Source organism: Macrotis lagotis, chromosome 1 (genome assembly GCF_037893015.1).
Source record: "Macrotis lagotis isolate mMagLag1 chromosome 1, bilby.v1.9.chrom.fasta, whole genome shotgun sequence".
NCBI classification, from domain to species: Eukaryota; Metazoa; Chordata; class Mammalia; order Peramelemorphia; family Peramelidae; genus Macrotis; species Macrotis lagotis.
In genome coordinates this window covers 34,654,010-34,680,104 of record NC_133658.1, presented here as the reverse complement: position 1 = coordinate 34,680,104, position 26,095 = coordinate 34,654,010, and the positions used below count along the sequence as shown (strand labels likewise).

Sequence of the window (26,095 nt, the reverse complement as noted above, 5' to 3'; positions counted from 1 at the left end):
TGAGGGCAGGTTGATTTTATTTTGGTCTTTGTAACACCAGTGTCTCACTCAGAGTAGGTGCCTAATGAAGGCTTTGTTAATTGAATGTAAGATTTAGGAGAATGTTTCCATCTTTGCTTTTTATGTCCCCAGGACTTTGTAGGTAGTGGGCACTTAATAAATGTTTACTGATTGATCTATAAAATGGGAATAATAGCACTATCTACCTCAGAGGGGGTTCATGAGAAAATTGCTTTATCAGGGACTTTGAACAAGGGACTAGTTCTTTTCTGATGGTTCTGGGTTCCTTCCAGAGATAGACTATCCACCAATGTGGATCCAGCCAGTTTTGTTGCAGGACAATAGATTCTGGGGGCATGAAACTGTAAATTTAAAGAAGACATTCTCAGTTGACTCAGTTTCAAATTAAAAATTTAACATTCTTTCTCAATGCATCCTGCTTTCTTTCCCATTTTTGTTATCCATGGAGTAATTGAAGGGCTGTGTCTTTTTGAGGATGGACCTCATAGGAGGTAGGACATACATCCTCTATTCACCCTCAGCTATGAGGGGGAACAGACTTTGGTGATTGATTCCTACTCATTCTGACTTGTAAGCCAGGATGCTAGGTAGTAAAATTGCCAATGAAAAATGTAGTTGCTAGTTAGACTGATTTAGTGCATCCTCTTCCCAGGCTGGAAATTGTCTCCAAGTCTGAGATAAGGTGGAAAATCTTTTACCTATGAAATCAGCCCTTTGGAAATCTCAGTCTTCAGTGATTTTTCAAATTGTTAGCTCAGAACCCCCTTACCTACTGAAAGCATGTGAACTAAGTGGAGTAGATATTATTTTAACAAATATTTATTAGGATTCTATCTTGTGGAGGCAGCTAGGTGGCTCAGTCCTAGATTCAAGAGGACCTGAGTTCAAATCCAACCTCAATACTTACTAGCTCTGTGACCCGGGGCAAGTCACTTAACTTCATTGCCTTGAAAAAATAAACAAAAAAGAGATTCTATCTTATGAAGAGCATTTTGGTGGATCCTGTTAGGGATAGGCCAAAAGGATCTAAATTCTATATACAAAAATATTTGTAAAATTAATATCAAATCACATTATACAAATATATAATGATATATTACAGAAATTTATAAATTATTCTATTATAATTTTATCATTATTTTGATTCTTATTATATAATTTATAAATTATTATAAAATTTAAAATATTTACATATAATAATGTGTCATTTCCCTTCACAACACTTTTCATTCCAATTACACTTAGCCATTAAGCTATTCCCCTGTATAAAATTTGATTTCCTACCTCTATGTTTTTAGATGCTGAGTGACCTATTTCTTCCTAATCTCCAATTTGAGACAAGTCAGCAACAATTTATTAAGTGCTTACTGTATTGTATGCATTGAGCTACGAGCTAGAATCACTAATATTCTTAAGGTTTGGGTTTTTTTTTTTGCTTTCTCCCAAGTTGTTTCTGCTTACTTTAAATCACTTGTATATGCTTTGTATTTACTTATCTGTGCTCCTGCTGTACCCTTCTCCCTTCCCAGTAGAGTGTAAGCTCCTTGAGGGCAGGAACTGTTTTGCTTTTTGCCTTTGGAACAGATGCTTAATACATGTGGTTGCCTATCATAGATGACAAAACCTTAATATAGAAACTGCTCCAAGATGGTAGTGGCTTTGTTGAGCCTGGGAAAAAACCTGAACATCATTTGATTCTTAAGAGGCTTTATTATCCTCTGGTAAAAGGGATTAACTTGGTCCTGCTTAGTCTCAGGGCTAGTGGACATTGCAAAGAAGCAAATTTAACTTTGATGTCTTCCCAAGGCCTAGAGCCAGCTTAGAATAGAAAGACCTACCTACCTGCAAATATATAATATGTTATAGAAATTTATAAATTAATATAATTTTATCATTATTTGGGTTCTTATATAATTTATAAATTATTATAAAATTTAAAATATTTACATATAATAATGTATCATTGCCCTTCACAACACTTTCCATTCCAATTAAACTTGGCTATTAAGCTACTTCTTCCGCATAAAATTTGATTTCCTATTTCTATGTTGAGACAAGTCAACAACAATTTATTAAGTGCTTACTGTATTCTATGCATTGAGCTACAAGCAAGAATCACTAATATTCTTCAAGGATGGTGAGCAGCTCCCCCCAGCAGGGAACCCATGGAGACTTGTTCTATAGTCAGTCCAGGAAATTATTTTCTTTTTTTTTGCAAGACAATGGGGTTAAGTGACTTAGCCAAGGTCACACTGCTGGGTAATCATTAAGTGGCAGACCAACCAGATTTGAACTCAGGTCCTCCTGGCTCCATGGCCGGTGCTCTATCCACTATGCCACCTGGCTGCCTTGAGATTTTTACTCAGATATGAGATGGAGTATGACCTCTGGGGCCTTTCCATCTCTGAACTTTTGATATTGGCCAAATTTTCATTTGACTTATATTGACCTTATATGTATTAAATATATTAAAATTTAATCTATTGGGGCAGCTAGGTGGCACAGTGGATAGAGAACCAGCCCTGGAGTCAAGAGGACCTGAGTTCAAATCTGGCCTCAGACACTTAATAATTACCTAGCTGTGTGGCCTTGGGCAAGCCACTTAACCTCATTGCCTAGCAAAAGCTAAAAAAAAAAATTTAATCTATCCATCCATCTATCCATCTATCATCTATCTATAGTTTCTCTTTCCCTTCCCTTTCTGTGCTTTCCTTTCCCCTTTCTTCCCTATTTCCCCATGTGCAACTTAATAGTCCAACTAGAGATTCTGTGTCTTTGGCCTTTTTGTTAACCTGGTGAAAGCTATGAATCCTTGCTCAGAATAATATTTTTTTATCAATGTATTTTATTTTTATTTATTTCATTAAACATTTCTCAGTTACATTTTGTTCTGAGTTGGGCTACATTAGAAAATTTTGCAACTGGTCTCCACAAGTTTGATACCTCTGCTGTACATCATGATCCAGAGGCAGCTGTGGTATCGTGCATAGGGAGTTGGGTAAAAGGTAGATCCCTCAAGACTGATGAGCAGCCCTGAAAGGGGCAGTATAAGGAGTCAAGGAGAACTACCATCTCTGGTGGAAGGAAGGGTTTATCAAGCTGTATAAGAAACACCTAACCAGGGGGTGGCTAGGTGGCGCAGTGGATAAAGCACCAGCCCTGGAGTCAGGAGTCCCTGGGTTCAAATCTGGTCTCAGACACTTAATAATGACCTAGCTGTGTGGCCTTGGGCAAGTCACTTAACCCCATTTGTCTTGCAAAAGAAAAAAACTAGCCAGAGCTATTTGCTTGAAAAGAATTTTTTTTTCTCCTCTAAGAACCAAGTTTTAGAAAATTTTATAATATCCATGCCACACATTTGATCTATAGACTTGGGTAGGAATAGTAATAGATTATTTCCAAGCTCCCTTAATACCCTAAGCTTCTATAATGCTATGATTTTATTCTATGGCAGAGTCTATGAATATTCTAATCTAATGTGATATTTCATACTGCCTGTTCTGTTTCTAGAAAGCTGTGAAGCTGGTAAAGTTAATTGGTTAGCCAATTATATATTGGTTATATTGGTTAGCCAATGTATAGAGATATCATAACCTCAGGGGCAGTTGGTGGCTCAGTGGATAGAGCACCGGCCCTGGAGTCAGGAGGACCTGAGTTCAAATCCGACCACAGACACTTAATAATTACCTAGCTGTGTGACCTTGAGCAAGCCACCTAACCCCATTTGTCTTGCAAAAACCTTAAAAAAAATATGAGATGTCATAACCTCTCAATTTTGTATCATAGCTCTATACAGAATAATAATTTTAAATTCATAATATGTGTATAGAATTACCAAAGAAACTAATTATATATATATGTCCATTTATACAATTATATATACATTTAACATATATAACATAAAAGTAATAATTATATATAACATATATATACAATTATATATAAGATATATAATATATAACATTATATAGAATTATATAGAACATATAACAATTATATATATAACAATACAATTATATAAAAACATATATATATATATAATGTTTTGTATAATATATAACATATATAGTTACATACATATTTTAAAGTTCATGGATCACAAGTGACTAACTGACTTGCCCAAGTTTTCATCCAGGAAGCTTAAGAATCCCTGGTCTACAGGGGCGGCTAGGTGGTGTAGTGGATAGAGCACCAGCCTTGGAGTCAGGAGTACCTGGGTTCAAATCCGACCTCAGACACTTAATAGCCACGTGGCCTTGGGCAAGCCACTTAACCCCACTGCCTTGAAAAATCTAAAAAAAAAATCCCTGGTCTAGGGGTAGCTAGGTGGCACAATGGATAGAGCACCGGCCCTGGAATCAGGAGGACCTGAGTTCAAATTCTACTTCAGACACTTAGTAATTACCTAGCTGTGAGACCTTGGGCAAGTCCCTTAACTTAAGTGACTTTGCAAGTCACTTGCAAGAAAAAAAATACTACTGGTCTGTAGGAAAAAAGTTCAAGGTCCTTTGCCAGACATTCTGGCTCTGCCTTTGTATGATTCTGGAATACCTGCCACCTGGGTAAATATAGGCCAGTAGGGGACTGCCAATTCTTTAAAGGCAGCTAGGTGATATAGTGGATGGAGTGCCGACCTTGGAGTCAGGAGGACATAAATTCAAATTTAACCTCAGACTTACTAGCTATTTGACCCTGAGTAAATCATTTAACCCTGCTTGTCTCAGTTTCCTCAACTGTAAAATGAGCTGGAAAAGGCAATGGCAAACAACTTCAGTATCTTTGTCAAGTCACAAAGTGTTGGGCACGACTGAACGCCTGCTCCTTAGACCTGGTCCTCATTGGCCAGTGTCTCCCATTCCTGGTTCCACTCCCTATCTCTCTCCCCCAATGCCCTTGCCTCATTCATTTCGTTGGTTGAAGGTCCCTTCATTGATTTTAGGTATTAGACGTCTCCCTCAGAGTCACTGCACCAAGTGAGTGACTAATCGGGGACACGGAGGTCTATTCAATTATGTCCTTTTCATGCAGGTTGACATCTGGGCCATTTTTAGCCAAGTCACCCTTTATTAGCAATGCCGCCAGCCTGCTGTCTCTCCTGAGCTGACGCTGTCCTTGGTGTTTTCTGTGTTCATATCTCCTGATTTTTACCAAAAGGCCTCATTCTTCCTGGGAAGAAATGGTTTTGGAACTCAGCTTAATTGCTGAGTAATTTCCTTGATGCTCATTTATTCACATAAAAACTACTTACTGAGCTCCTACTTTTTTTCTTATTCTTGTAATTTGTTCAGTCGTGTCTAACTTTTCATGACCCCATTTGGGATTTTCTTGGCAGAGCTACTGCAGTGGTTTGCTGTTTCCTTCTTCAGCTCATCTTACAGACAAGGAAACTGAGGCAAATAGGGTAAAGTGTCACAAAGCTAGTCTGATTCCAGCCTGATGCTCAACCTACTTTGATATTGAGAGTAAGGGTTGGTACCCTTCCTCTTTATTGAGTAGCTATTAATAGCCTGTATGTATAGCATAATCAAAAGGTTTGCAAAAGATGTTAGATATCTCACTGGAACCTCTTTGCAGCTTTGTGAAATTATATTAAATGCATCATCATTCTTCTTTTAATATATTAATAATAATAATAGTAAGTATTTTTATAGTGTTTTAAGATTTACAAAATGTTTTACACAGTGTAATTTCCTTGATTCTTATGTGCTGTAAGGTGGGTGCTACTATCACAATCATTGCACAGATGAGGAAACAGGAACAGAGAGTGACTTATCCAGGGACATACAGATAATAAGGATTTGAAGCAGAATTTTAACTCAGGTCTTCCTGAGCCCAAGTCCCACAGCCTCTTCATTATAACCTCTTTGTGGTTATTCAGTCGTGTTCTACAGTGTGGACCTCAGTGTGCCAATACTGTCCATGGGGTGTTCTTGGCAAAGACACTGGAGTGGTTTGCCATTTCCTTCTCCAGATTATTTTACTGATAAGGAAATAGGCAAATCGAGGTGAAGTGACTTGCCCAGGGTCACAGCTAGTAAGTGTCTGGTATCTGATTAGGACTCAGGTCTTCCTGACTCTAGATCTAGCTCTCTATCTCCTGAGCCAACTAGGAGCCTCCATTTTATAAGAGCTAGCCTCAGAGAGGTTAGTTTTTTTTTTAATAGATGTTTCCACTTCTCTCATTTTTATATTGTTATTTTATGTTATTTTTCCAATAACATGCAAAAAATAGTTTCAACAATCATCTCTCTGTAAGCTTTTGAGTTCCACATTTTTCTACCAACCTCCCCACCCATGGCAGCAAAGCACTCTGATATATAAGTTGTACATGTATAATTGTGTTTAACATGTTTCTATATTAGTCATAATGTGAAAGAAGAATTAGAAGTAAAGGAAAAATCCATGAGAAAGAAAGAAAAAACATAAAATAAGTTTTAAAAAGTAGATGCTCCGCTATCAGACTCCTTAGTTTTTTCCTCTGGATGTGGATAGCATTTTCCATAACAGGTCTTTGAGGATTATCCTTGATCACTGAACTGCTGAGAAAAGTTGCTTCTATCATAGTCAGTCATCGCATACTGTTGCTGTTAATGGGTACAATGTTGTCCTGGTTCTGCTCACTCCACTCCGCATCAGTTCATACAAGTCTTTCCAGGTGTTTCTGAAGACTTGCCGCTCATGATTTCTTACAGAACAATAGTCCTCCATCATATTCATGTTCCACAGTTTGTTCAGCCATTACCCAAATAATGGGCATCTCCTCAGTTTCCAACTCTGCCACTAGAAAAAGAGCTGCTATACAAATTTTTGAACATGTGGTTTTTTTTTTTGTCCTTTTTTTATTATCTCTTTGGGATACAAACCTAGTAGTGATATTACTGGATCAGAGGGTTTGCACAGTTTGATTGCCCTTTGGGTATAGTTCTTGAGAGATTAGTTAAGTGACTGCTTAGTTACATAGCTCACAAGAGACAGGATTGCAATTCCAGTCTTTCTGACTCCATATGTGGTACCTGCATTCTGTTGTGGGAGGCCTTTAGGCTTGAAGCTGTAGAAGTAGAGAAAAGAATAAGATAATTTCTACCTTTAAGGAATTCACAGTCTGTTCAAAGGAGGAAGAAAAGTACAGCAAAGATGAGTAGTCAAAGTAGTCCATGGAAAGTGTCTTTGGGCTGAAAAAAAAATGACTAATATGTCTACACCCAGGGGGCTAGGTGGCACAGTGGATAGAGCACTGGAGTCAGGAGTACCTGAGTTCAAATCTGGCCTCAAACACTTAATAATTACCTAGCTGTGTGGTCTTGGGCAAGCCACTTAACCTCATTGCCTTGCAAAAACCTAAAAAAAAAAGTCTGCACCGTTTAGCTCATACCTAAACAAGTCAGAGGTAAAAGAAACTCTCCACATATATATCCAAATAAAAATTGCAACAATTTTGTATTAACAAAGAACTAAGAAACAAAATGAGTGGCCCATCGTTTGGAGTGTAGGAGAACTAAGTGTGGTTTGTAAAGGTAATGGGGTCCTTCATAACTCATCTCTGATTCCCGCCTTGTAGGGGAGGTCTTTCCTGGCCCCCTCTTCCCCACCCCCCACCCCCAGTGGCTAGGGCTTTCATATATGGCATCTCCTTTTCATGCTTTTTGTATCCACCTATTTATATACCTAGTTTCTCCCTCATTAGAATTTAAGTTATGGAAGGCAGGGACTGGTTTTGCTTTTTCCTTGTATCTCTAGTGCTTAGCAAGGTGTCTAGTATACAGTAAGCACTTAATTATTTTATGTTGATGAATTGGAATATTACCATACTGGGGAATATGATGAACACAGAAAATTTGAGAAACCTGAGAAAAATTATGTGAACTGATACAGAATAAAGTAAGCAAAACTAGAAAAAACACTATCTGTAAATCTTAAGACAATGTTAAAGGGGAGGGGGAACTATCTATATCTGTATATCTATTTATGTATAAAAAAGTGAAATGCTATGTGATTATAATGACCAAGTTTGATCCTAGAGGAGAGAGAATTCTTTTCCCTCTTTCCCCAACCCCTTTTAACTCTAGTGCCTTCCCTCTGTTAATTTTTCTGATTTAACCTACATAAGAGTTGCTTTGTATATTTTTGTCTGCATGATGTCTCTTCCACTGGAATGTAAGCTCCTTGAGGGCAGAGATTGTCTTTTGTCTCTTTTTGCATCCTTAACAATTATATATAGTATCTGACACATAATAGGAACTTAATATATGTTTATTATTTGATTGGAGGAATGAAGCTTATGAGTATGGCATCTTGCACCACTGATGCTTTGGTTGATTTTGCTGAACTGTTGGTTTAAGTTGTTTTACTGGTTTTTCTTTTAAATCGTGTTACAATGGAAAATTTGATGGTGGGGAGAGTAGGGACATGTTTGGAAATCACTGTTGATAGAGAAGTAAAAGACATCAATGAAAAAGGGCATATAGGAAAAGCAAATATGGCACCCAAAAGCTACCTGCAACTGGCATCTGTGTTGGGTTCATATTCTTATGCTCCCAAGCTGCCATTTTCCTTCTGGATTTTTATCAGTCAGTTCCACTTACATGATACCAATGTATAAGGGACATTTACTTAGGGTACAATTCAAGTTACATCCCAAGAATTAAAATAAGGTAGCAACCCATTTCCCCAAATCATCCTTTCTACCATGGGAATTAAAAAAAGAAACAAGACCCTTCCAATGGATCAGGGAAGGCCTCATAAAGAAATTAACTTGGAAGTGGAACATTGAAAGATAGGTTTTAATAAGTGGTGATATAAAAAAAATAGGGATCTCTGGTGAGAGAAATGGCATGATAAAAGTCAAGGAAGCAGGGAATAGCAAATAGTTTGTCTCTTTGGAACATTATAGTGAAGTCTCATTTATAGCTAGAAAGGATCTTAGAGTCTCTAAATCCCTTAATTTACAAATGAAGAAACTGAGTCTTAAAGAATTAAGTGACATATAGAATCACGCAGGATTTGAATCGATTTTCCTGATTCTAAGCCCAGAGCTTTATCTACTATAACATACTGCATCTCAAAAGAATAGCAATAATAATGATAATGTAATAATGATGATGATGATGATGATGATGATGATGATGATGATGATGATGATGATGATAATGTAGCATTCATATCCCACTTTAAGGTTTACAAATGTATTCTCATTTGATGGCACACAACAGTCCTTTGAGATAGGTGTTCTTATTATCCCCCATTTTATAGTTGAGGAAACTGAGATAGAAGTTAAATGACTTATAGTAAGCGTCTGATGCTGAATTTGAATCCAAGTCTTCCTGATTGAAAGGACACTCTAGCCACAATACTATCTCACTACAAGGGATAAAACTAGAAAAATAGACCAGGGCTGGATTATAGGAGGAATCAAATGCCAAACTAAGGCATTTAGAGTTTATTCAGAAGACTCCCTTAATACATTGAAGATTTCTAAACGAGGAAGTGATGTAATTATAATACTATAATATTAATTATAAAGCTAGGTAACATCATATATATATGCATATATATATATATCAATTTAAGATTTGCAAACACAATAATTCATTTGTTTCTCATAATGACCCTGTGAGTTAGGGATTATTATTACTCACCTTTTATAGATGAGGCTTAGTGGAGTTCAGATCTGGTAAGGTTTAGGGTCATGGAACTGGTAAGTCATAAGCTTAATAAGTGGAAACAGAACTGTACCCAAAGGGCAATCACACTGTGCAAACCCTCTGGTCCAGTGATATCATTACTAGGTTTGGATCCCAAAGAGATAATAAAGTCTAGTACCTTCTACTCCACCATCTTAGTAATGAATACTTAAAGCACTTGTTACATTCAGTAATTCTTTTGGGTTAACAAGTTACTAGGTAATATCTTCTGCTTACAAATAAGGAAACAGGTTTTAAAAGATTAAATTATGTGATTGGAAACATCAGAAGTGATATGGAAATCCAGGTCTTTTTTCATGATTCCAGGTTCTTCCATCAGTAACCATATGTAAGATGTGTTTGCACAGCAGAGTGGGGCAGGAGGACGAGATGCCCGTCAGGACTCTGTTGGAATATTTTAGGACCCTTCCTCTCTAAGGCAGTGAAAATCCTTCGCAGAAAATTACTCTTAGTTGAAGGACTTGGTTTATGAGAATAAGTGAAAGGGACCAGGTATGAAAGAGGTTGGAAAGACTTTGTTTTCCATCTGAGAGAAGAGAAATGCCTTTTTTTTTTTTTTCAAGGCAATGGGGTTAAGTGACTTACCCAAGGTCACACAGCTAGGTAATTATAAAATCTCTGGCAGTCAAATTTGAACTCAGGTCCTCCTGACTCCAGGGCTGGTGGGTGCTCTATCCACTTCACCACTAGTTTCCCCCTTAGAAGAGAAGTGTCCTACACTCATCCACAAGGGTCCCTGCAGCTCAACCTGGTTACTTTGATTGTAGCTCAGCTCCAGGGAGTCTATCCACAGGGGCTCTGGGAATGTTATCAGGTCCAGATCTTCAATTCTCCCTGGCCTCCACCTGAGAGTTGGACTTGAGGTTTCTGAGTGGACTAAGGAAACACGCTGGCTTTTTTTTCCAGGCTCTGAAAACCAGAACCGAAGCAGATCTGCCTTTGGAGAGGAGTCTGAGGGATGGGAAGGGGGAGCCAATCTTAGCCTGGAAGACCACTTGAGCTTTTGGCTGGCCTGTCACTGTGGGAAGTCAGACAAAGCCATCCTCCCCCTTCTCATAAGAATGGTTGTTTTCTCTCCTGACAGGTAAAATGGATGATGTACTGGATTATATTTGCACTTTTTACAACAGCAGAGACATTCACGGATATCTTTCTTTGCTGGTGAGTGATGATCTCAGTAAGAGAATGGGGGAGGAGTGGTGATTAGGAAATATTTTTGGAAATGCCAGAAACAAATACTTATTGTATTGGTGGGGATCAAACAGGATGATGGACTAAAAAATGCAAAGGATCTCAGAGACCCTTGGGTCTAATCCTATGATTTTCAGGGGAAGAAACTGAGACATCACTTTGACCTTGACTTGCTCAATATTCCCCTAGCTAGGAAACACGTCTGAGGTGGATTTTGAACCCAAGGTCTTCTTGGTTCCATGTCCACTTCCCTCAACCTGAATGACAATTCAATTCTCTTACACAGGATCATCTGTGTGAAGTCCTTCTGGGGTGCTCTGGGCTAGAAAACAGCAAAATTCAAATCTGTGAGGTTCTGGTTTGGGATTGTCTCCAAGATGGGCTGTTTCCACCAAAGTTCTGCCTTTCCTTATGGAAAGTGCTTATGCTTGGTGACATATAGATATAGATATAGATATATAGATAGGGGTCTCCCAGAGCAGAATGTTGCATACATTTTCAGTTGCAGTCACAGGATTGGATAGCTTCAGTTGTTGCAAGGAAAGATTTAATCTTGAATTGGGAAGAAGGACTTTTCTTTCCAAAAATTACAGTTAATAAAATTATTGTCAATAAAATCACAATCAATAAAATTTAGAAGGAAGAAAGGAAAATCAAAGTTGATGTCAAAGAAACCAGAGAATCAAAGAAGAGGGCTATCTTATTTCACCTCTGTTCCCCAGTTTCCTCATCTATAAAATTAGGCTATTGGACTGGATGACCTCTAAAGTCCTACCATTTCTGAACCAATAATTCTGTACATTAAAAGATGACAAATCAGGCGTCATTATCCCTTTTTTTTAGGTTTTTGCAAGGCAAACGGGGTTAAGTGGCTTGCCCAAGGCCACACAGCTAGGTAATTATTAAGTATCTGAGACCGGATTTGAACCCAGGTACTCCTGACTCCAAGGCTTGTACTTTATCCACTACACCACCTAGCTGCCCCATTATCCCTTTTTTAAAACACAAAACTGAACCTAAATTTTCTACCTCTTTTCCTCAGTAAAATTATAGATCGAGTTGGACCCTCACCTCATTTTACAGATGCTGAAACTAAGGTTCGTAGAGGGGGAGTGACTTATTTAAGGTCACACAGGTAGTAAATGATGGAGCTGGGATCCAAACAAGGTCTCTGATTCCAATCTTAGCACTCTCCATTGTTTACTGAAAAGGTCAAGGATGGAGAGACTGCAGGGCCCTTCTCCCTTATCCTGAGCATTCCCCAGTAGCTGACATCCAGTTTGATGTCTGAATTGTTCCCCGATGTCTATCTGCAAAGCATCAACTCTCATGATGGCTGAGGGACTTGTGGGTTTGTGGACTGTGTGATGCATTCTGGACCAGCCGCGTATCTCACTTTCCATTCAGTACTGGAGGAAATAGAGCAAGCCAAGCAGGAAGGCCAAGCTAACGTCTTAGATTATAGCTCAGTTGCAGGTCTCTGAGACTAGAGTTTCCCCAGAGGCTTGAGGAAGGTTGTTGGAACCCAGATCTGAGGCCTGGGATCCTTTCTCCACTTCCACCAGAGGACTGGGCTTGAGTTTCTGAGTGGCCTATGGAAGAGGAAGGACTCTGAAGAGGAGGACAGAATCAGGTCTAACTGACTCACAGCACTTGAGGTGGGAGAGGAAGGAACAGGAGAAATGTCCTTTTTTTAAAATTAAATTTTTTTCGATGAAGAAATACTGATTTCATTTTCCTTCTAGTTCCCCTCATCCCACAGTGGGGGGAAAAAAGAAAGAAAAACAAAACCCTTGTAACAAATATACAATTTAACAATAAACAAATAATAAAAATAACAGAATAAACAATTTAAAGCCTTTGTAATAAATATACAATGAAATAATAAACAAATAAGCAACATAATCAAGCAACAAAATAAATAGTTTTTTAAAATACTTGTAACAGGGGCAGCTAGGTGGAGCAGTGGATAGAGCACCGGCCCTGGAGTCAGGAGTACCTGGGTTCAAAGCTGGTCTCAGACACTTAATAACTACCTAGCTGTGTGACTGTGGGCAAGCCACTTAACCACATTTGCCTTGCTAAAACCTTAAAAAAAATCCTTGTAACAAATAAACATAGTGAGGAAAAAAATGGATCCCTTTACTAGCCATGTCCAAAAAGCCTAAGTCGCAACGCGTCTCCTGAACCCAACTTCTCTCTGTCTGGAGATGGGGAACAGGCCAGTCATGATCAGAGCTCTTAAGGTTTTCAAAGTTGTTTGGCTTTACACTTTTGTTTTATGGTAGAAACTGATCTCTTGAGTCCACTCACTTCATAGCGCAGTATCATGACTTTATATTCGTGGGTCATCCCGCTCAACCGTTCTCCAACTGATGGGCACCCCTAGACTTTTCTGGGTTTTGCTACTTACAGAAAGAGCTGCTAAAAGTTTATCCATAGAGGACCATTTCCTTTTTCTTTGATCTCTTTGAGATGTCTGTCTATCAGGGGTATTACAAAGCCAAAGGAGTAATTATTGAGGGATGGGCAGCAGCTGATAAAGGGCTGCATTGGGAAGGCTCAAGTTTAGATCTGGTCTCCAACAGTAGCAGGCTGTTCCTGAGCAAGTCACTTGATCTCTGTCTAACTTAGTTTCCTCAACTTGAAAATGAAGATCATCAAAGCAATCTACCTTCCCAGGTTGTCAGGATCAAATGAGATTAAATCTCATTTTTTACAAGTTGCAATATTGTTAAAATGTAATATTTTTGCAAAGATTACAAATACTTGTAAAGTACTTGGCCTGGCTCCTTTCATTCCTTTCTGCATCATTCAGATTGCATCCCAGCATGGATGAGCCCATGTGCAGCTCCATCAATAATGTATTAATGTGCCCATTTTTCCTTAGCCTCTTCAGCATTTGCTGTAGTCATCCTTGGGAGAGCTGACATCTATTGCCTCTTATTGGTACTAGAAATGTGTCATAATTAAAAATAAAACTTCCTCATTCCAACAAAGTGAATGTATTGACCACTGGACTTGGGGAGCCTAGTCAGAATGCAAGGAGGCAACAAAATCTCAAAGTGTTTTTGAAAATCAGTGATTCATAGACTTTCTAGAAAGAGCAAGCAGATATAGTTCAGATTCTAGCTCTTCTACTTAGAGGAGACCACTTACTCTGGGCCTCAGTTGCCTCATCTATAAAATGGAGGGATAGAGGTGCACAATTAATTGACCTCCAAGAATTGATCTAGCTCCGACCCTGCTAGGAAAAGAGAGTGGGGAGCTGCCGTGTGTGTGTGTGTGTGTGTGTGTGTGTGTGTGTGTGTGTGTGTGTGTGTGTGTGTTTCCTTTGGCTCAAGATAAAGAGGGTAGATGAGAGTTAATAGAGTTGGGAAAGTTCATCCTTGGCTTCTTTGAGGGGGGAGGCCTGGGGAGAGGCCATTGGCAGCCTAAGCTCAGTCCTAAGGGCTGAGATATGTGTTAGCCTTGGAATGCTCAGATTCTTTGTCACCTTGTCTCTGGGAACTACCCCTTTTTGTCTGACTGTTCATATCAGCTGCCTGAACATCCCTCCCTCAGTCTAGTCTTTGCAGAAAAAAAACAGAAAGATGTCTGAAACAATCGGCCTGGGAGTGATCAGAGGTGAGACCTACAAGGAGGAGTTTAATTCTTTTCCGAAGCTCCTCACATTACCTGACCTTGACATCACTCTTGTGGCTGGGCAGACAAGAAGATTGTGGGAAGGAAGGCTTTGTTTCCAAGCCAGAATTTTTTCTTTGGCATCTTGCCTTGGGTTTTCACCTTGGTGTTCTTGGAGAGAGAAAAAAAGAGGTATATGTATGTGTGTGATGTGAGTTTGTATGTGTTGTGAGTGAGTTGTATATTGTATATAGTATGTTTGTATGTGAAGTGTGCAAGTATGTGTTATGTTGTGCATGTGGTATGTGTGCCATATATATAAGTATGTGTTATGTGTGTTATATGTATTTGTGAGTATGGGAATGAGATGTGTATTATGTGTTTATGCACACAGCTGCATTGTAATGGAATGCATGTGCGCATAAGCATGTTTAGGTATATATACATGTAACAGTCTGAGTGCATACATGTTATATGTATGTGTTGTGAATTGTGTATGCATGTAAGTGATGTGTGTCTGAGCATGTATTGTGTATAGTAGGTCTTGTATGTGAATGTGTATGTGTGTGGTGTGAATACATGTGTATTGTGTGAGGGGTGTTTGTATGGTTTGTATGTGGTATAAGTAAGTATGCTGCATTGTAGTGTGTTTGTGCTTTATGTGGTGTGTGTGTTGTGTGTTGTGTATCAGTATGTTATGTGTGTTGTGTGTGTTTGTGAGTATGGGGATGGGTATTGTTTATTTATGCATTTCATGTGTGTTACATATGTGTACATATTAAATTATTGTGCATATGATCTGTGTCTGAGAGCCTGTGAGTGTGGAATATGTATGTAGAATATGTGGTATAAGTATATGAATATGAGTATGAGTGCTGTGTTTGAGTGTGTGGATCTGTGTGTTTTATGTCTCTATATGTTCTGTGTGAGTTATGTTGTAGTGCATCTTGTTAGTAAATGTGAGTACACATGTATTGTGCATGTGAGTTTGTGTGTCTGTGTCCGATTATAGACACAACAAATAGCTAAATGACTCTGCCTCCCTCTCCTACAGCCATAGCTTTATGGGGCATCTAATCTAACCCCTCCATTTCCTAGGTAAGGAAACAGGCACAGAGAAGCTCCCACAGGCAGTGAGTGGCATCGCCTGGAACTTGAACCCACCTTTCCATCATTCCATATACCTCAATTTAATTCGATCCAATAAATTAAATTAGAAATGCAAAGACAAAGCTCAATCAATTAACAAACTTGTATTAAGCACCTACTGAATTATTCTTACTAGCACTGTGACCCCGGACCAGTCCCTTTTAACCCTCTTGGCCTCAGTTCCAGAGCTTGAGAAGGAAAGAACAAACCACTCCAGTACCTCTCCCAATGTGTCATGAAACACATTGGCCACATCTGAAATGACTCAATAAGCAACTACAATATTATTAACATTTATCTGGTGCTTTCAGGTTTAAAAAGCTTTAGCCACATTACCCCTGTCCTAGGTGCTAGGGATAGATTACCAAAATCCCCCAATGAAGCAATCCGTGCTCCTGAGGAGTGGATATTGTCTCAGAGGAGAGACTATACCAATGGGCATAACATAAATCTAGACAATAAAGACAAAATAAATATGAGGAAGCAACATTCCAGGGAGATGGGGGGGGCATTAGTGATGGAGAATCAGCAACATCTGGGAAGAGAGTGGTGTTTGAGTTGAGTCTTGAAAGAAACAGGGATTGTGGAGACAGCGGTGAAGACTGAGTGCATTCCAGGCAAGGGGCAAAGGAAATGCAAAGGCTGAGAGATGGAAACTCAGAGCTGTGTAGTAAGAAAAGAGGAGGCTAGTCTGGCAGGCTATCAGACATGGGAAGGAAGGAAACAAAGCACCTAGGTGACAGGACTGTCCCCATTTTAGAACTGGGAGGCTAGGTGGTGCACTGGCTAGCACAACAGACCTGGAATCAGGAAGACCAGAGTTCAAATCTGACATCAGGGTGAGACCTGGGAAAGTCATTTAACTCCTTCTTGCCTCAGTTCTTCATCTGTAAAGTAGGGGCATGCTGGAGAAGGAAATGGAAAACCACTCTTGTAGCTTTGTCAAGAAAATTCCATGTGGTCACATAGAGTCAGTCAGACACAACTGAACAGCAACTTTAAAACTGAGGAAACCGAGGTAGACAAATTGAAGTGACTTGTCCAGGGTCAAAAGGCTAGAAGTGTGGGAGAATTTAAATTCTCTAGTCCCGACTTTGGACACCTGGCTGCAGGTAGAGTAATTTCACCGGGACAATACAACAGAAACTCAAGGTCAATAAAGGAGAAAGTAGCACCGGAGCCAACTTTTGGGGGAAAATCAGAAATCAAAGAGGGGGAACTGAGGAACAGTTTTAAAAGGAAGAAGATTGATGATGATCTGGGCATGGGGGAAGGTTTGAGTGATGCAGGGAAGTGGGAGATGGAACACTGTGTTCCAGAAATATCTCCTTAGCCCATTTTTACTGGGAATACAGGAGGAGCTGAGGGGGCAGTCATGTGAAATCAGGCTGGGTAGGTGATTCGGAGCCAGTTTCTCATTTGGGAAACTCTAGTTACCAGGAAGACAATGTGAGAATAACCAAGAAGGAAGATCTCTTGAGTTTGGGTTGTAAAACATTTCCAAGGGATCTGAAAGAAAAATAAGAGAGGTTTGGAGGGAGGGGGCATCAGGAGAGAGGTGGGAAGAGGCAATCTGGAGACTGTGTTGGGGAATCTGTGCTGGGAGCCCTGAGGAAGGGGCAGGATGGCAGATGGCTCTTTAACAGAATGCCTATTTTCTTAACCACCTCCAGGTTCCCCTTCTATTATGAACTAAAAATAGCCTTTGTGGCCTGGTTGCTGTCTCCTTACACAAAGGGCTCCAGCCTCCTCTACAGGAAGTTTGTGCATCCTACGCTGTCATCAAAAGAAAAGGTAATTATACCCCTAGACCCTTCCAAGCCTGTGGTCTTCCTTCTTGTAAGAGTCACGTGTGTGTGTGTGTGTGTGTGTGTGTGTGCATGTGTGTGTGTGTGTGTGTGTGTGTGTGTGTGTGTGTGTGTGTAGAGGAGAACTAGATGCATTGGAGAAAGAGTGTAGAGGAAGGATCCTGGGAGCACATACATCTCTGACCACCAACCTAGTCACGTCAGTGGGCTCCCCCCACCAGTCTGGGGGTTCTTCTGACCTGCTTTGAACTAACAGCATTGGACATCATGGACTCCAAGCTGGAAGGAATGTTAAGGGTCATCTCGATCTGTCCTTCAATTTAGAGATGACGTCACAAGCTCAAGGAGGTTAACAACTTGCTCATGGTTATTCAGGTAGGAAGTAGCAGAAGTGAGATCAGAACCCAGGTCCTCTAACACAATGCACTGGATTTTGGAAGAAAGAGTGAAAATGGGCCTCAGACACTTACTAGCTGTGCGACCCTTGTCAGGTCACTTAACTTCTCTTAACCTCAGTTTCCTCATCTGTAAAATGGGGAAAACAAAAGCATCTCCCTTCCACAGTTGTGAGGATCAGATAAGACATTTGTAAAGAGCTTTGCAAAGCTAAAACACTTTAGGAATCCTAGTTACTGGTCGGAGGAGATGGAGGAAGATTCTTTAAAGAAACAAAGGCATGCCTGTTGCCTCTGTGGGTTGCCAGTCTCTTGAACAGGGATTCTTATTCTTTCTGGAGTCAGGGAACCCTTTGGCAATCTGGTGAAGCCTGCAACCCTTTCTCAGAATAAATTTTAAAGAAATCCTATATGGGACAGTTAGGTAAACCACCAGCCCTGGAGGCAAGAGGACCTGAGTTCAAATACTTGACACTAGCTGTGTGACCCTGGGCAAATCACTTAATCCCAGTTGCCAGGAAGGAAGAATGAAAGAAGGAAGGAAGGACGGAAGGGAGGGAGGAAGGAAGGAAGGAGCTAGTTAAAGGAGATGCTACATTTCAGTTGCAGGCTAATGCAAATAAAGATGCCATTTTTTTTCCTATCCAGATTCATGGACCTCTTGAGATTTATCTGTGGTTGGGGTCTAGGGAAGCAGTTCTTAACTGTTCTGGAATGTAAACTCCTTGAAGCCAGGTGCCTTTGTATCCCCAGCACTGGCTCATAACTAACACTAAATATACATAAGGGTGATATTCTTCTAAGGAAGGGCATCATAGGAAATGCTGATGGGATGAGGAACCTCCTGGGGTTCTCTCTGAGGATCCCTCCCTTACACCTGGGGACCTGGAGAGGATGGACAGATGGACTTTAGGAGTTGAAGACCAACTCACTTTGGGTGGGTGATAAACCCCTTCTCCTCTTCCTGTGACTTCCTCTCCCAGAAACACTTAGGAGCTGGAAGGAGAACTTAGAGATAATGAGACCCTGCCCACAGCTCTGAGGGTTGGGGAGCCAGAAACCCAGAAAAGAGCCACCACTTACCCAAGATCCCCCAGGGAGGAATTGGTGAAGTTGGGATATGAACTCGAGGCCCCATGTTCTTTTTCCCATTCTCCACTGTCTCTTGGAGGGGGCCGAAGCGAATCTGACGTCCCCTGGTCACTGTCCACCATCTCTGGAGTCCCGGGCAGGAAGCCAGGACTAGGCTGCTCCGGCCTGTCAGCCTTCTCAGTGAGAGTTAAATAGTCCCATGAAGAGCAACCAATGGGCCTCAGACAATTCTTACACACCCAGGTTTAATAGTTAGCTGGCAGTTATGTGTAAATACTCTCTATACAACTCTATATGTGTATGTTTATGTGTGTATTCATATGTATTTATACATACATATATTTGCACATATATGCATACACTTGTGGGGGGGTGACTTTAAGGGTTCTAAAATTTATTATGAATACCATCTCATTGGATCCTCACAATAATCCTGGGAGGTAGATGCAATTACTATACCCATTTTACAAGTGAATAAGCATTTATATAGCACCTACTGTATACATACACACACGCGCATGCATGCGCGCACACACACACACACACACATACACACACACACACACACACATATATATATATATATATATATAGAGAGAGAGAGAGAGAGAGAGAGAGAGACCCATTAGCCCTGTTCTAAGTACTTTATAGATATTATCTCATTTGATCCATAAGACAGCCCTGCAAGGTAGATGTTATATAAATCCTCTATTTAACAACTGTGCAAACTGAGGCAGACAAAGTTGAAGTGACTTGCCCAGGGTCACACAGCTAGTAAGTGTCTGAGGTTGAATTTGAAATCATCTCTTCCTGATTACAGGCCTGGTGCTCTATCCACTGCAGCCCTACCACCTCTTAAACTTTTCTGTTTAAGTGACTTGCCCAGGGTCACCTAACTACTGCCCTAGCTTACTACAGACACTTCCCAGGGAAACCTCATCAGGTGACTAGGAACAAGGGTTATGAACTGACCTGGATTCCGCCATCAACCTTCAATGTGCAGAACCCCAAACCAGATAACCCCAATATACAGAAATTTTTCCTGACCTGGGAGTTGAGCCAACCGCATTGGAACCAACATAGTTCTGAAAATTCAAAACTCTAAATTATTTTCCAAATTCCACCTGAATTGAACCAGGGATCTTTGTCATAGTTTGATCCCTCATCTTTAACTTGTTAAATATCCTTGGACCTGTTCTGCTCTCTCCCTTAGTTTTCCTCTTCATAAAATGAAAAACAGAGTTTATAGCAAAGAGCATTAGATCTGGGTTCTAGTCCTGCCTCTGCCATTTATTACCTGTGTGACCCTAGGCAAATCACTTAATCTTGTTGGGTCTCAGTTCCCTTATCTTTAAAATTTGAACTAGAGAAGCTCTGAATTTCCTTTTACCTCTAAATCCTGCAGTCTTGTGAACACTATCACATACACACACACACACACACACACACACACACACACACACACACACTAAGCTTGGGGGTAGGGAGTGGGGGCAACAATGTCCTGGAAAGAGAGCTGGCCTCACATCCAAGAGGATCTGGATTCAAATTCTGCTTCTGAAACAAGTGGCTCTGGGAGTTAATCTCAAAGGACCCCAGAACACAGGTGTCAACCCCTCCCTTCCCTACCCATCTAGTGCTGCAGGAAACAGAATAAAATGTAATAGGGAAATTTTTAACACAAGTTAAAATATAATAAAACATAGATAACATAGAACATTTTAAAAAGAAGTCATCTAACCTATCTACTCCTCTATCTGTCTGTCTGTCTGTCTATCTATCTATATCTATCCATCTACTCATCTCTCTCTACCTCTCTATCTACTCATCTAATTAACTAGCTAGTTAGCTATGTACCCTCATCCTCATCTATCATTTATCTGGCTGTCTCTTTATCTATATTACATCTATAAACAAATACTCACATACTCCCCCCCCCACAACACAAAGAGAGAAATACTATGAGAATTGAGGTGACCTATAATTATGGTTATACTAGGGCTCCTTGGATAGAGGGTAAGCTCCTTGAAGGCAGGAAATATATCATTTTTGTTTTTATAGTCCCAGAGCCTAGCATAATGCCTGCTATACAGTAGGTGCTTAATAAGTGCCTGCCCAAATTGAACAAAGCACAAATTATAGAATTTAGAATGACCTAGTTCAATCCTTTTACTTTCTTTTATTTCTAAATTAGAACAAAACAAGTCTTTTCAAAATACAGTATGATTTAAAAAGTGATTGCATTTGAAATCTGTTTTTATGGATCAGAAAACTGAAGTCCAGCGAAGCTTGGTGTGAGAGAGCGAGCAGCAGAGTCAGGTCACCTGGCTTCAGATCCTGCCTTATTTCCCTAGCCCAGCCAGGACTCCACTCCAAGGTCCTGGGCAGCCCTACAAAGCGGGGGGTGGATGGGGCGGAGAAAGGGTTTGAGGTCCAACTCCGCATGCTTTTTGTTTGACAGGAAATTGATGACTGCCTGGTCCAAGCCAAAGACCGGAGCTACGATGCCCTCGTGCACTTTGGGAAGAGGGGGCTGAACGTGGCAGCCACTGCAGCAGTGATGGCTGCTTCCAAGGTAAACTTAGAGCACAGCCTGGCAGAGCTGCCCTGCTCTGCCCTGCCCTGCCCCACCCAACTTGCCAAGCCTCTCACAAACACCCACTGGCTCAATGTTCTTTGACCCTAGCCACAGAAAGCCACGCACTGTCTTGAGAAGTGGACCTGGGGGACAGAAGCTATGAAGCTAGGGGTCCATGAGAAGGGGGGAAATGAAGGAGGGGGCTCTCTTCCTAGACAGATTGCACCAGTATCAGCATGGGGTTGAGACTGTGAGAGGGTATGAATGTATGAGCCCCAAGATCAAATGACTGAGCAACTAAGAAGGACATTTGAAAAACTAAAACAAATCAGCCTTAGTCCTGGAAGCTTGGAAGAGGATTGTGTAGCTGGAGGAGGGAAGTGGGAGACCGTTCTCGGTGGGAGGGGAATGAGGGTATTTCAGCATCCTCTCTTTATCTCTTCTCTATAGCCAACCATAACACTTAGTATTCACCAATTCTGGTGTTTTCTCCAGTCATCCTGATCCATATCAGGTGTCTGGACCCTGATGACTCTGGAGCAGAGACTGAGGCTGGGAACTTAACACAGACCCTCACTCAAATCCAATTCACATGCTTGTCATGTGACCTTGTCACCTCCCTGATGTCACGGTCCTCTTTGAGAACAACAATATTCATTGTATTCCATCATGGATAGAGTTTTGGACTTGAAATTGGAAAGACATGGATTCTAATCCCACCTTTGACTACTTCCTAGCACCTGTCACCTCCCTGATGTCGTTATCATCATCATCATCATCATCATCATCACTTCCTAGCAGTGTGACCCTAGACACCAATCTTCAGTTTTCTTTTCAATAATAGCACTCACCTGACTGAGTAGCAAGGCTCAATGAGATGAGCTCCATATAAGACACCTGCTAAATCTTGAGATTGTTACATCATTTTTGTTGATGCCATTTGTTTTTAATGTCAGGAAACTATCCAACACTGCTATTTCTGACATCCAGGCATGGTAGATGCAACATTGCATACTCATAACTCCATCTCCATAGCCCCCCCACATACTTCTGCATATTTTTCTCGCCCTTCCTCTTGAGCCAACTTTGGTCATGGTAGGTGTATATCAGTTATTAATATTAGCAGTAGTAGTAGTAATAGTATTTTCACCATCACTAATCATCGGGTCATAAACCTCAAAGATCATCATTGAATCTACCCCGTCTCCATTTTGTAGATGTGAAAACTGAAGGTGAGAGATGTTGCCCAGGGTCACACAGCTAGGAAGGGTCTAAGATAGGATTTAATCCAGATTTTCCTGGCTCTATCCACTCTACCCACTATTCCATGGTGCCTCCTTTGCTCTTTTGCTTCCCTCACTTCTTGTGATGTTATGTTGCTTTTTCACCACTTATACAGCAAAATAAAATAATTTTTCAATCATCAGGTCTTAGATTTAGAGCTGGAATAAACCTTAAAGGTCATTTAGTTCAGTTGTCTCATCTTATAAATCAGCAAACTGAAGCCCAGGGAAGTTTAATAACTTGCTCAAAGTCACATGACTAATGACTGGCAGAGCTTGGGACACAAACCCAGATCCTTTGACTCCAAATCCAGCAAGGGATTATTTGTGTATCATTCCTGCCCAACTCCTTTTTCCCCTATTCCTAATGATTATGGAAAGGTTTGGGGATTTTTCCAGTCTGACAGTCATAACAATTATTAATCTTTTTTTATTAATTTTTAAATTTATTATATCAATTTTTATTTATTAATAGAGATACTGATTGTAGGGGTTTTGACCAGAGAGGAATACCTAGTTGAATGTAAGCTTCTTGGTAGCAGGAGCAGTTTGATTTATCTTTGTAGCTCCAGTGACTAGAACAGAGCATCCAACAAATAATGGACTTTGTTGGCATTCCCATTGAACTGAGTGGAATTGAATAAAATGGAATGGAATTGCACTGAGTTGAATTAAGCTGAATTGAGTTTACTTTAATTGAATTAGATTAAATTAAATTGAATGAGTTGGGCAGAACTGAATTGAACTGAGTTGACTTGAATTCAACCAAACTAAACTGAGTTGGGGGAGGCTGGGTGGCGCAGTGGATAGAGCACTGGCCCTCAGGAGTACCTGACTTCAGATCAGGCCTCAGACACTTAATAATGACCCAGCTTTGTGGCCTTGGGCAAGCCACTTAGCCCCATTGCCTCACAAAAAAACCTAAAAAACAAACAAACAAACAAATAAACTAAACTGAGTTGAACTGAGTTGAACTGAACTCAGTTGAATTGAGTTGAATTCAACTGAATTGAACTGAATTATTAGCTTGGAATGTACAAAGGAAAATGTTCATGGAAGGGAAGATGATATTAAGAAGGTATAACCCTGAAACTCCTTCAAATTTGGGTTCCTACCTTGGGGCTTGCCTGCACAGGAGGCTAAAGAAATTTTGAAAGCCAACTCAGCTCAGGAGGCCTGAGTAAGGTCTGGATGGTAAATATACAGGAAAGAGAAATTTGTTCAGGGAATTTCTGAGAGAAAAGGAGGCTGCATGAGGTAGGATATAGAATAACCCCTAGCTCTTAAGACAGGGGATCTGGGTTCAAGTCCTTCTTCTGATGTGGCTAGCCTATGAGATTGATGCTAGAGCACCTGGGATGGGGAAATCATAGGGAGACATCTGTGATTCACTTGGATGATAAAATTACCAAACTCTTTAATTTAGGGAGGTAAGAAAATCTTTAATATTGGATATAAGTCCAAAAGTTTACAAGCTACTACAAAAACTCACAAATTAGGTTCTTTGGAGAAGCAACAAGATAATGAGTTTCAATATTGCTGTGAGTTGAAGGGAAAGAGAGACTTAAAGGGCAGGTTGATTAGCAGAAACTGAGGGAAAGAAGACAGGAAACGATTGATCTCTAATGAGGGAGAGTAGTTTCGTGGGAATCAAGTTTAGATACTTTAACAAGGTAAAGAGGTTGAGTTTCTAATGAGGGAGTGGAGTTAAAGGGAAAGAAGCAGGGCAGCAGCTGCCCAGAAAAAGAGGGGCAAGCTGGAGCAGAATCTTTCTTAAATACATCGCTGTGGTGGGTAGAATGGGGGTGGCATTTAAGGAGTGGCAGAGTCTACTGTACATACTCCAAGGATGGGGCTTAATTAACACCTGGTGTAAGGTAGCACTTTACTTGGCATGAGTGGTGTCAGCTGCACCTGCCGCAGGGCTTGAATGAGGTCAGATACATGACCCGTCAAGTCCAGACATAGGGATACCCATAGGGAGTTTCTAAAAGCTAAAACAGAAACAAGAACATTTTTTACCAGAACAGGAAAATTACAAGATTGTTTCCAATACAAAAGGGTTACAATATTTTTCTGTGCCAGAGTTCCCCTGCTTCACAATGATGGACAAATCAGTTCCCTTCTTCTACAAAAACGAAAGACTGAACTAAATTAAATGAATGAGATCCCTGCCAGTCCTAGATTGATTTATGATTCTATGATCAGAATCCAATTTCCAATATTGGAGGAGATGCTATAGGGAGAGCAGTTGGAGCACCAGGACTTAGCCACAGAAAAGATCTGAGTTCTTCTGGAACTTAGTTTTAAGAAAGCCAAGAGATTGAGATACGCCCCTCCCTGACCTGGGTCTGGCACTTGAAATCAGACAACTGTGTGGGACAAATGCCACTTAAATAAATTTCAGAAATCTCTCAAGGTATGAAGAGAAAGCTTTATTTGTTTCTCATGGAATCAATTAGAGAGATTGAGGTCAAAGCAAAAGGTCCAAGAATCACATTTATCCTAACACAATCTGACCCACTGACCCACCCTTGTTAATGAGGAATGTGGTTTTACAATCTAGAATGGCAAACTAATCTAGGGAAAAGAGCATAAAATTCAAACTGGAACCAGATTATCTCTTCAGCCCTAGGAACTGAATGGTTCTCTGGACATCAACAGATAAGGTGAGGTCAGTTGACTCTTCACCAATATCCCAGAAGTTTGCTTTGTCAAAGGAGGAGGGGCACATAGTTAACCAAATTCAGTCTATAATATTTTACTGAAGAAATCTCAGACTTTATCCCACTCACAACTATCCCAAAAGGGAAATGGAAGATTTGAACCCAGATTCTGTCTTTCCATGGTCAATGTTCTTTCTACAGTAAGCACTAGTCTCAACTGTGTCATCTAATAATCATGCACTTCAAAAATAGCTGATCACATGGGTTGGGATGAGGAAGAGGAATCCCTTAGGAAGACTGAACAGAAAAGTAGTAAGAATTCTGGAGTCTTTAGAAAAGAAGCCCCTTGCAGAAGGTGCTAGTACAGATGGTTGAGAACTGCAGCAATGGAAACCCATTTAGAGAGTCTTCTGTTTGGGAACTAGCCTGAGTCCCACATTTGTCACACTATCAGAGATGAAGGGCAGCTTGGTGGTACAGTGGAGAGAGCACCTGAACTGCAGTCAGGAAGACTCATCTTGTTGCCAGGGGAAAATGTAGCTGGCTGAAGGTTTGGGCAGAACATGAAAGAATTCTTGTAAAGATCA

At 40.4% G+C, this 26,095-nt stretch overlaps 1 protein-coding gene across 3 annotated transcripts in view; it reads left to right on the top strand.

The window, feature by feature from the left end:
• The window catches only part of REEP1 (receptor accessory protein 1), a 135,059-nt gene that overhangs the window by 56,367 nt on the left and 52,597 nt on the right, over positions 1-26,095 (top strand). For all 3 annotated transcript variants that reach the window (XM_074196858.1, XM_074196851.1, XM_074196843.1), the window contains exons 3-5: positions 10,807-10,883; positions 17,360-17,480; positions 21,443-21,556. In XM_074196858.1, the coding sequence (XP_074052959.1) occupies positions 10,807-10,883; positions 17,360-17,480; positions 21,443-21,556 (312 nt within the window). The remainder of the gene's footprint in view (positions 1-10,806; positions 10,884-17,359; positions 17,481-21,442; positions 21,557-26,095) is intronic.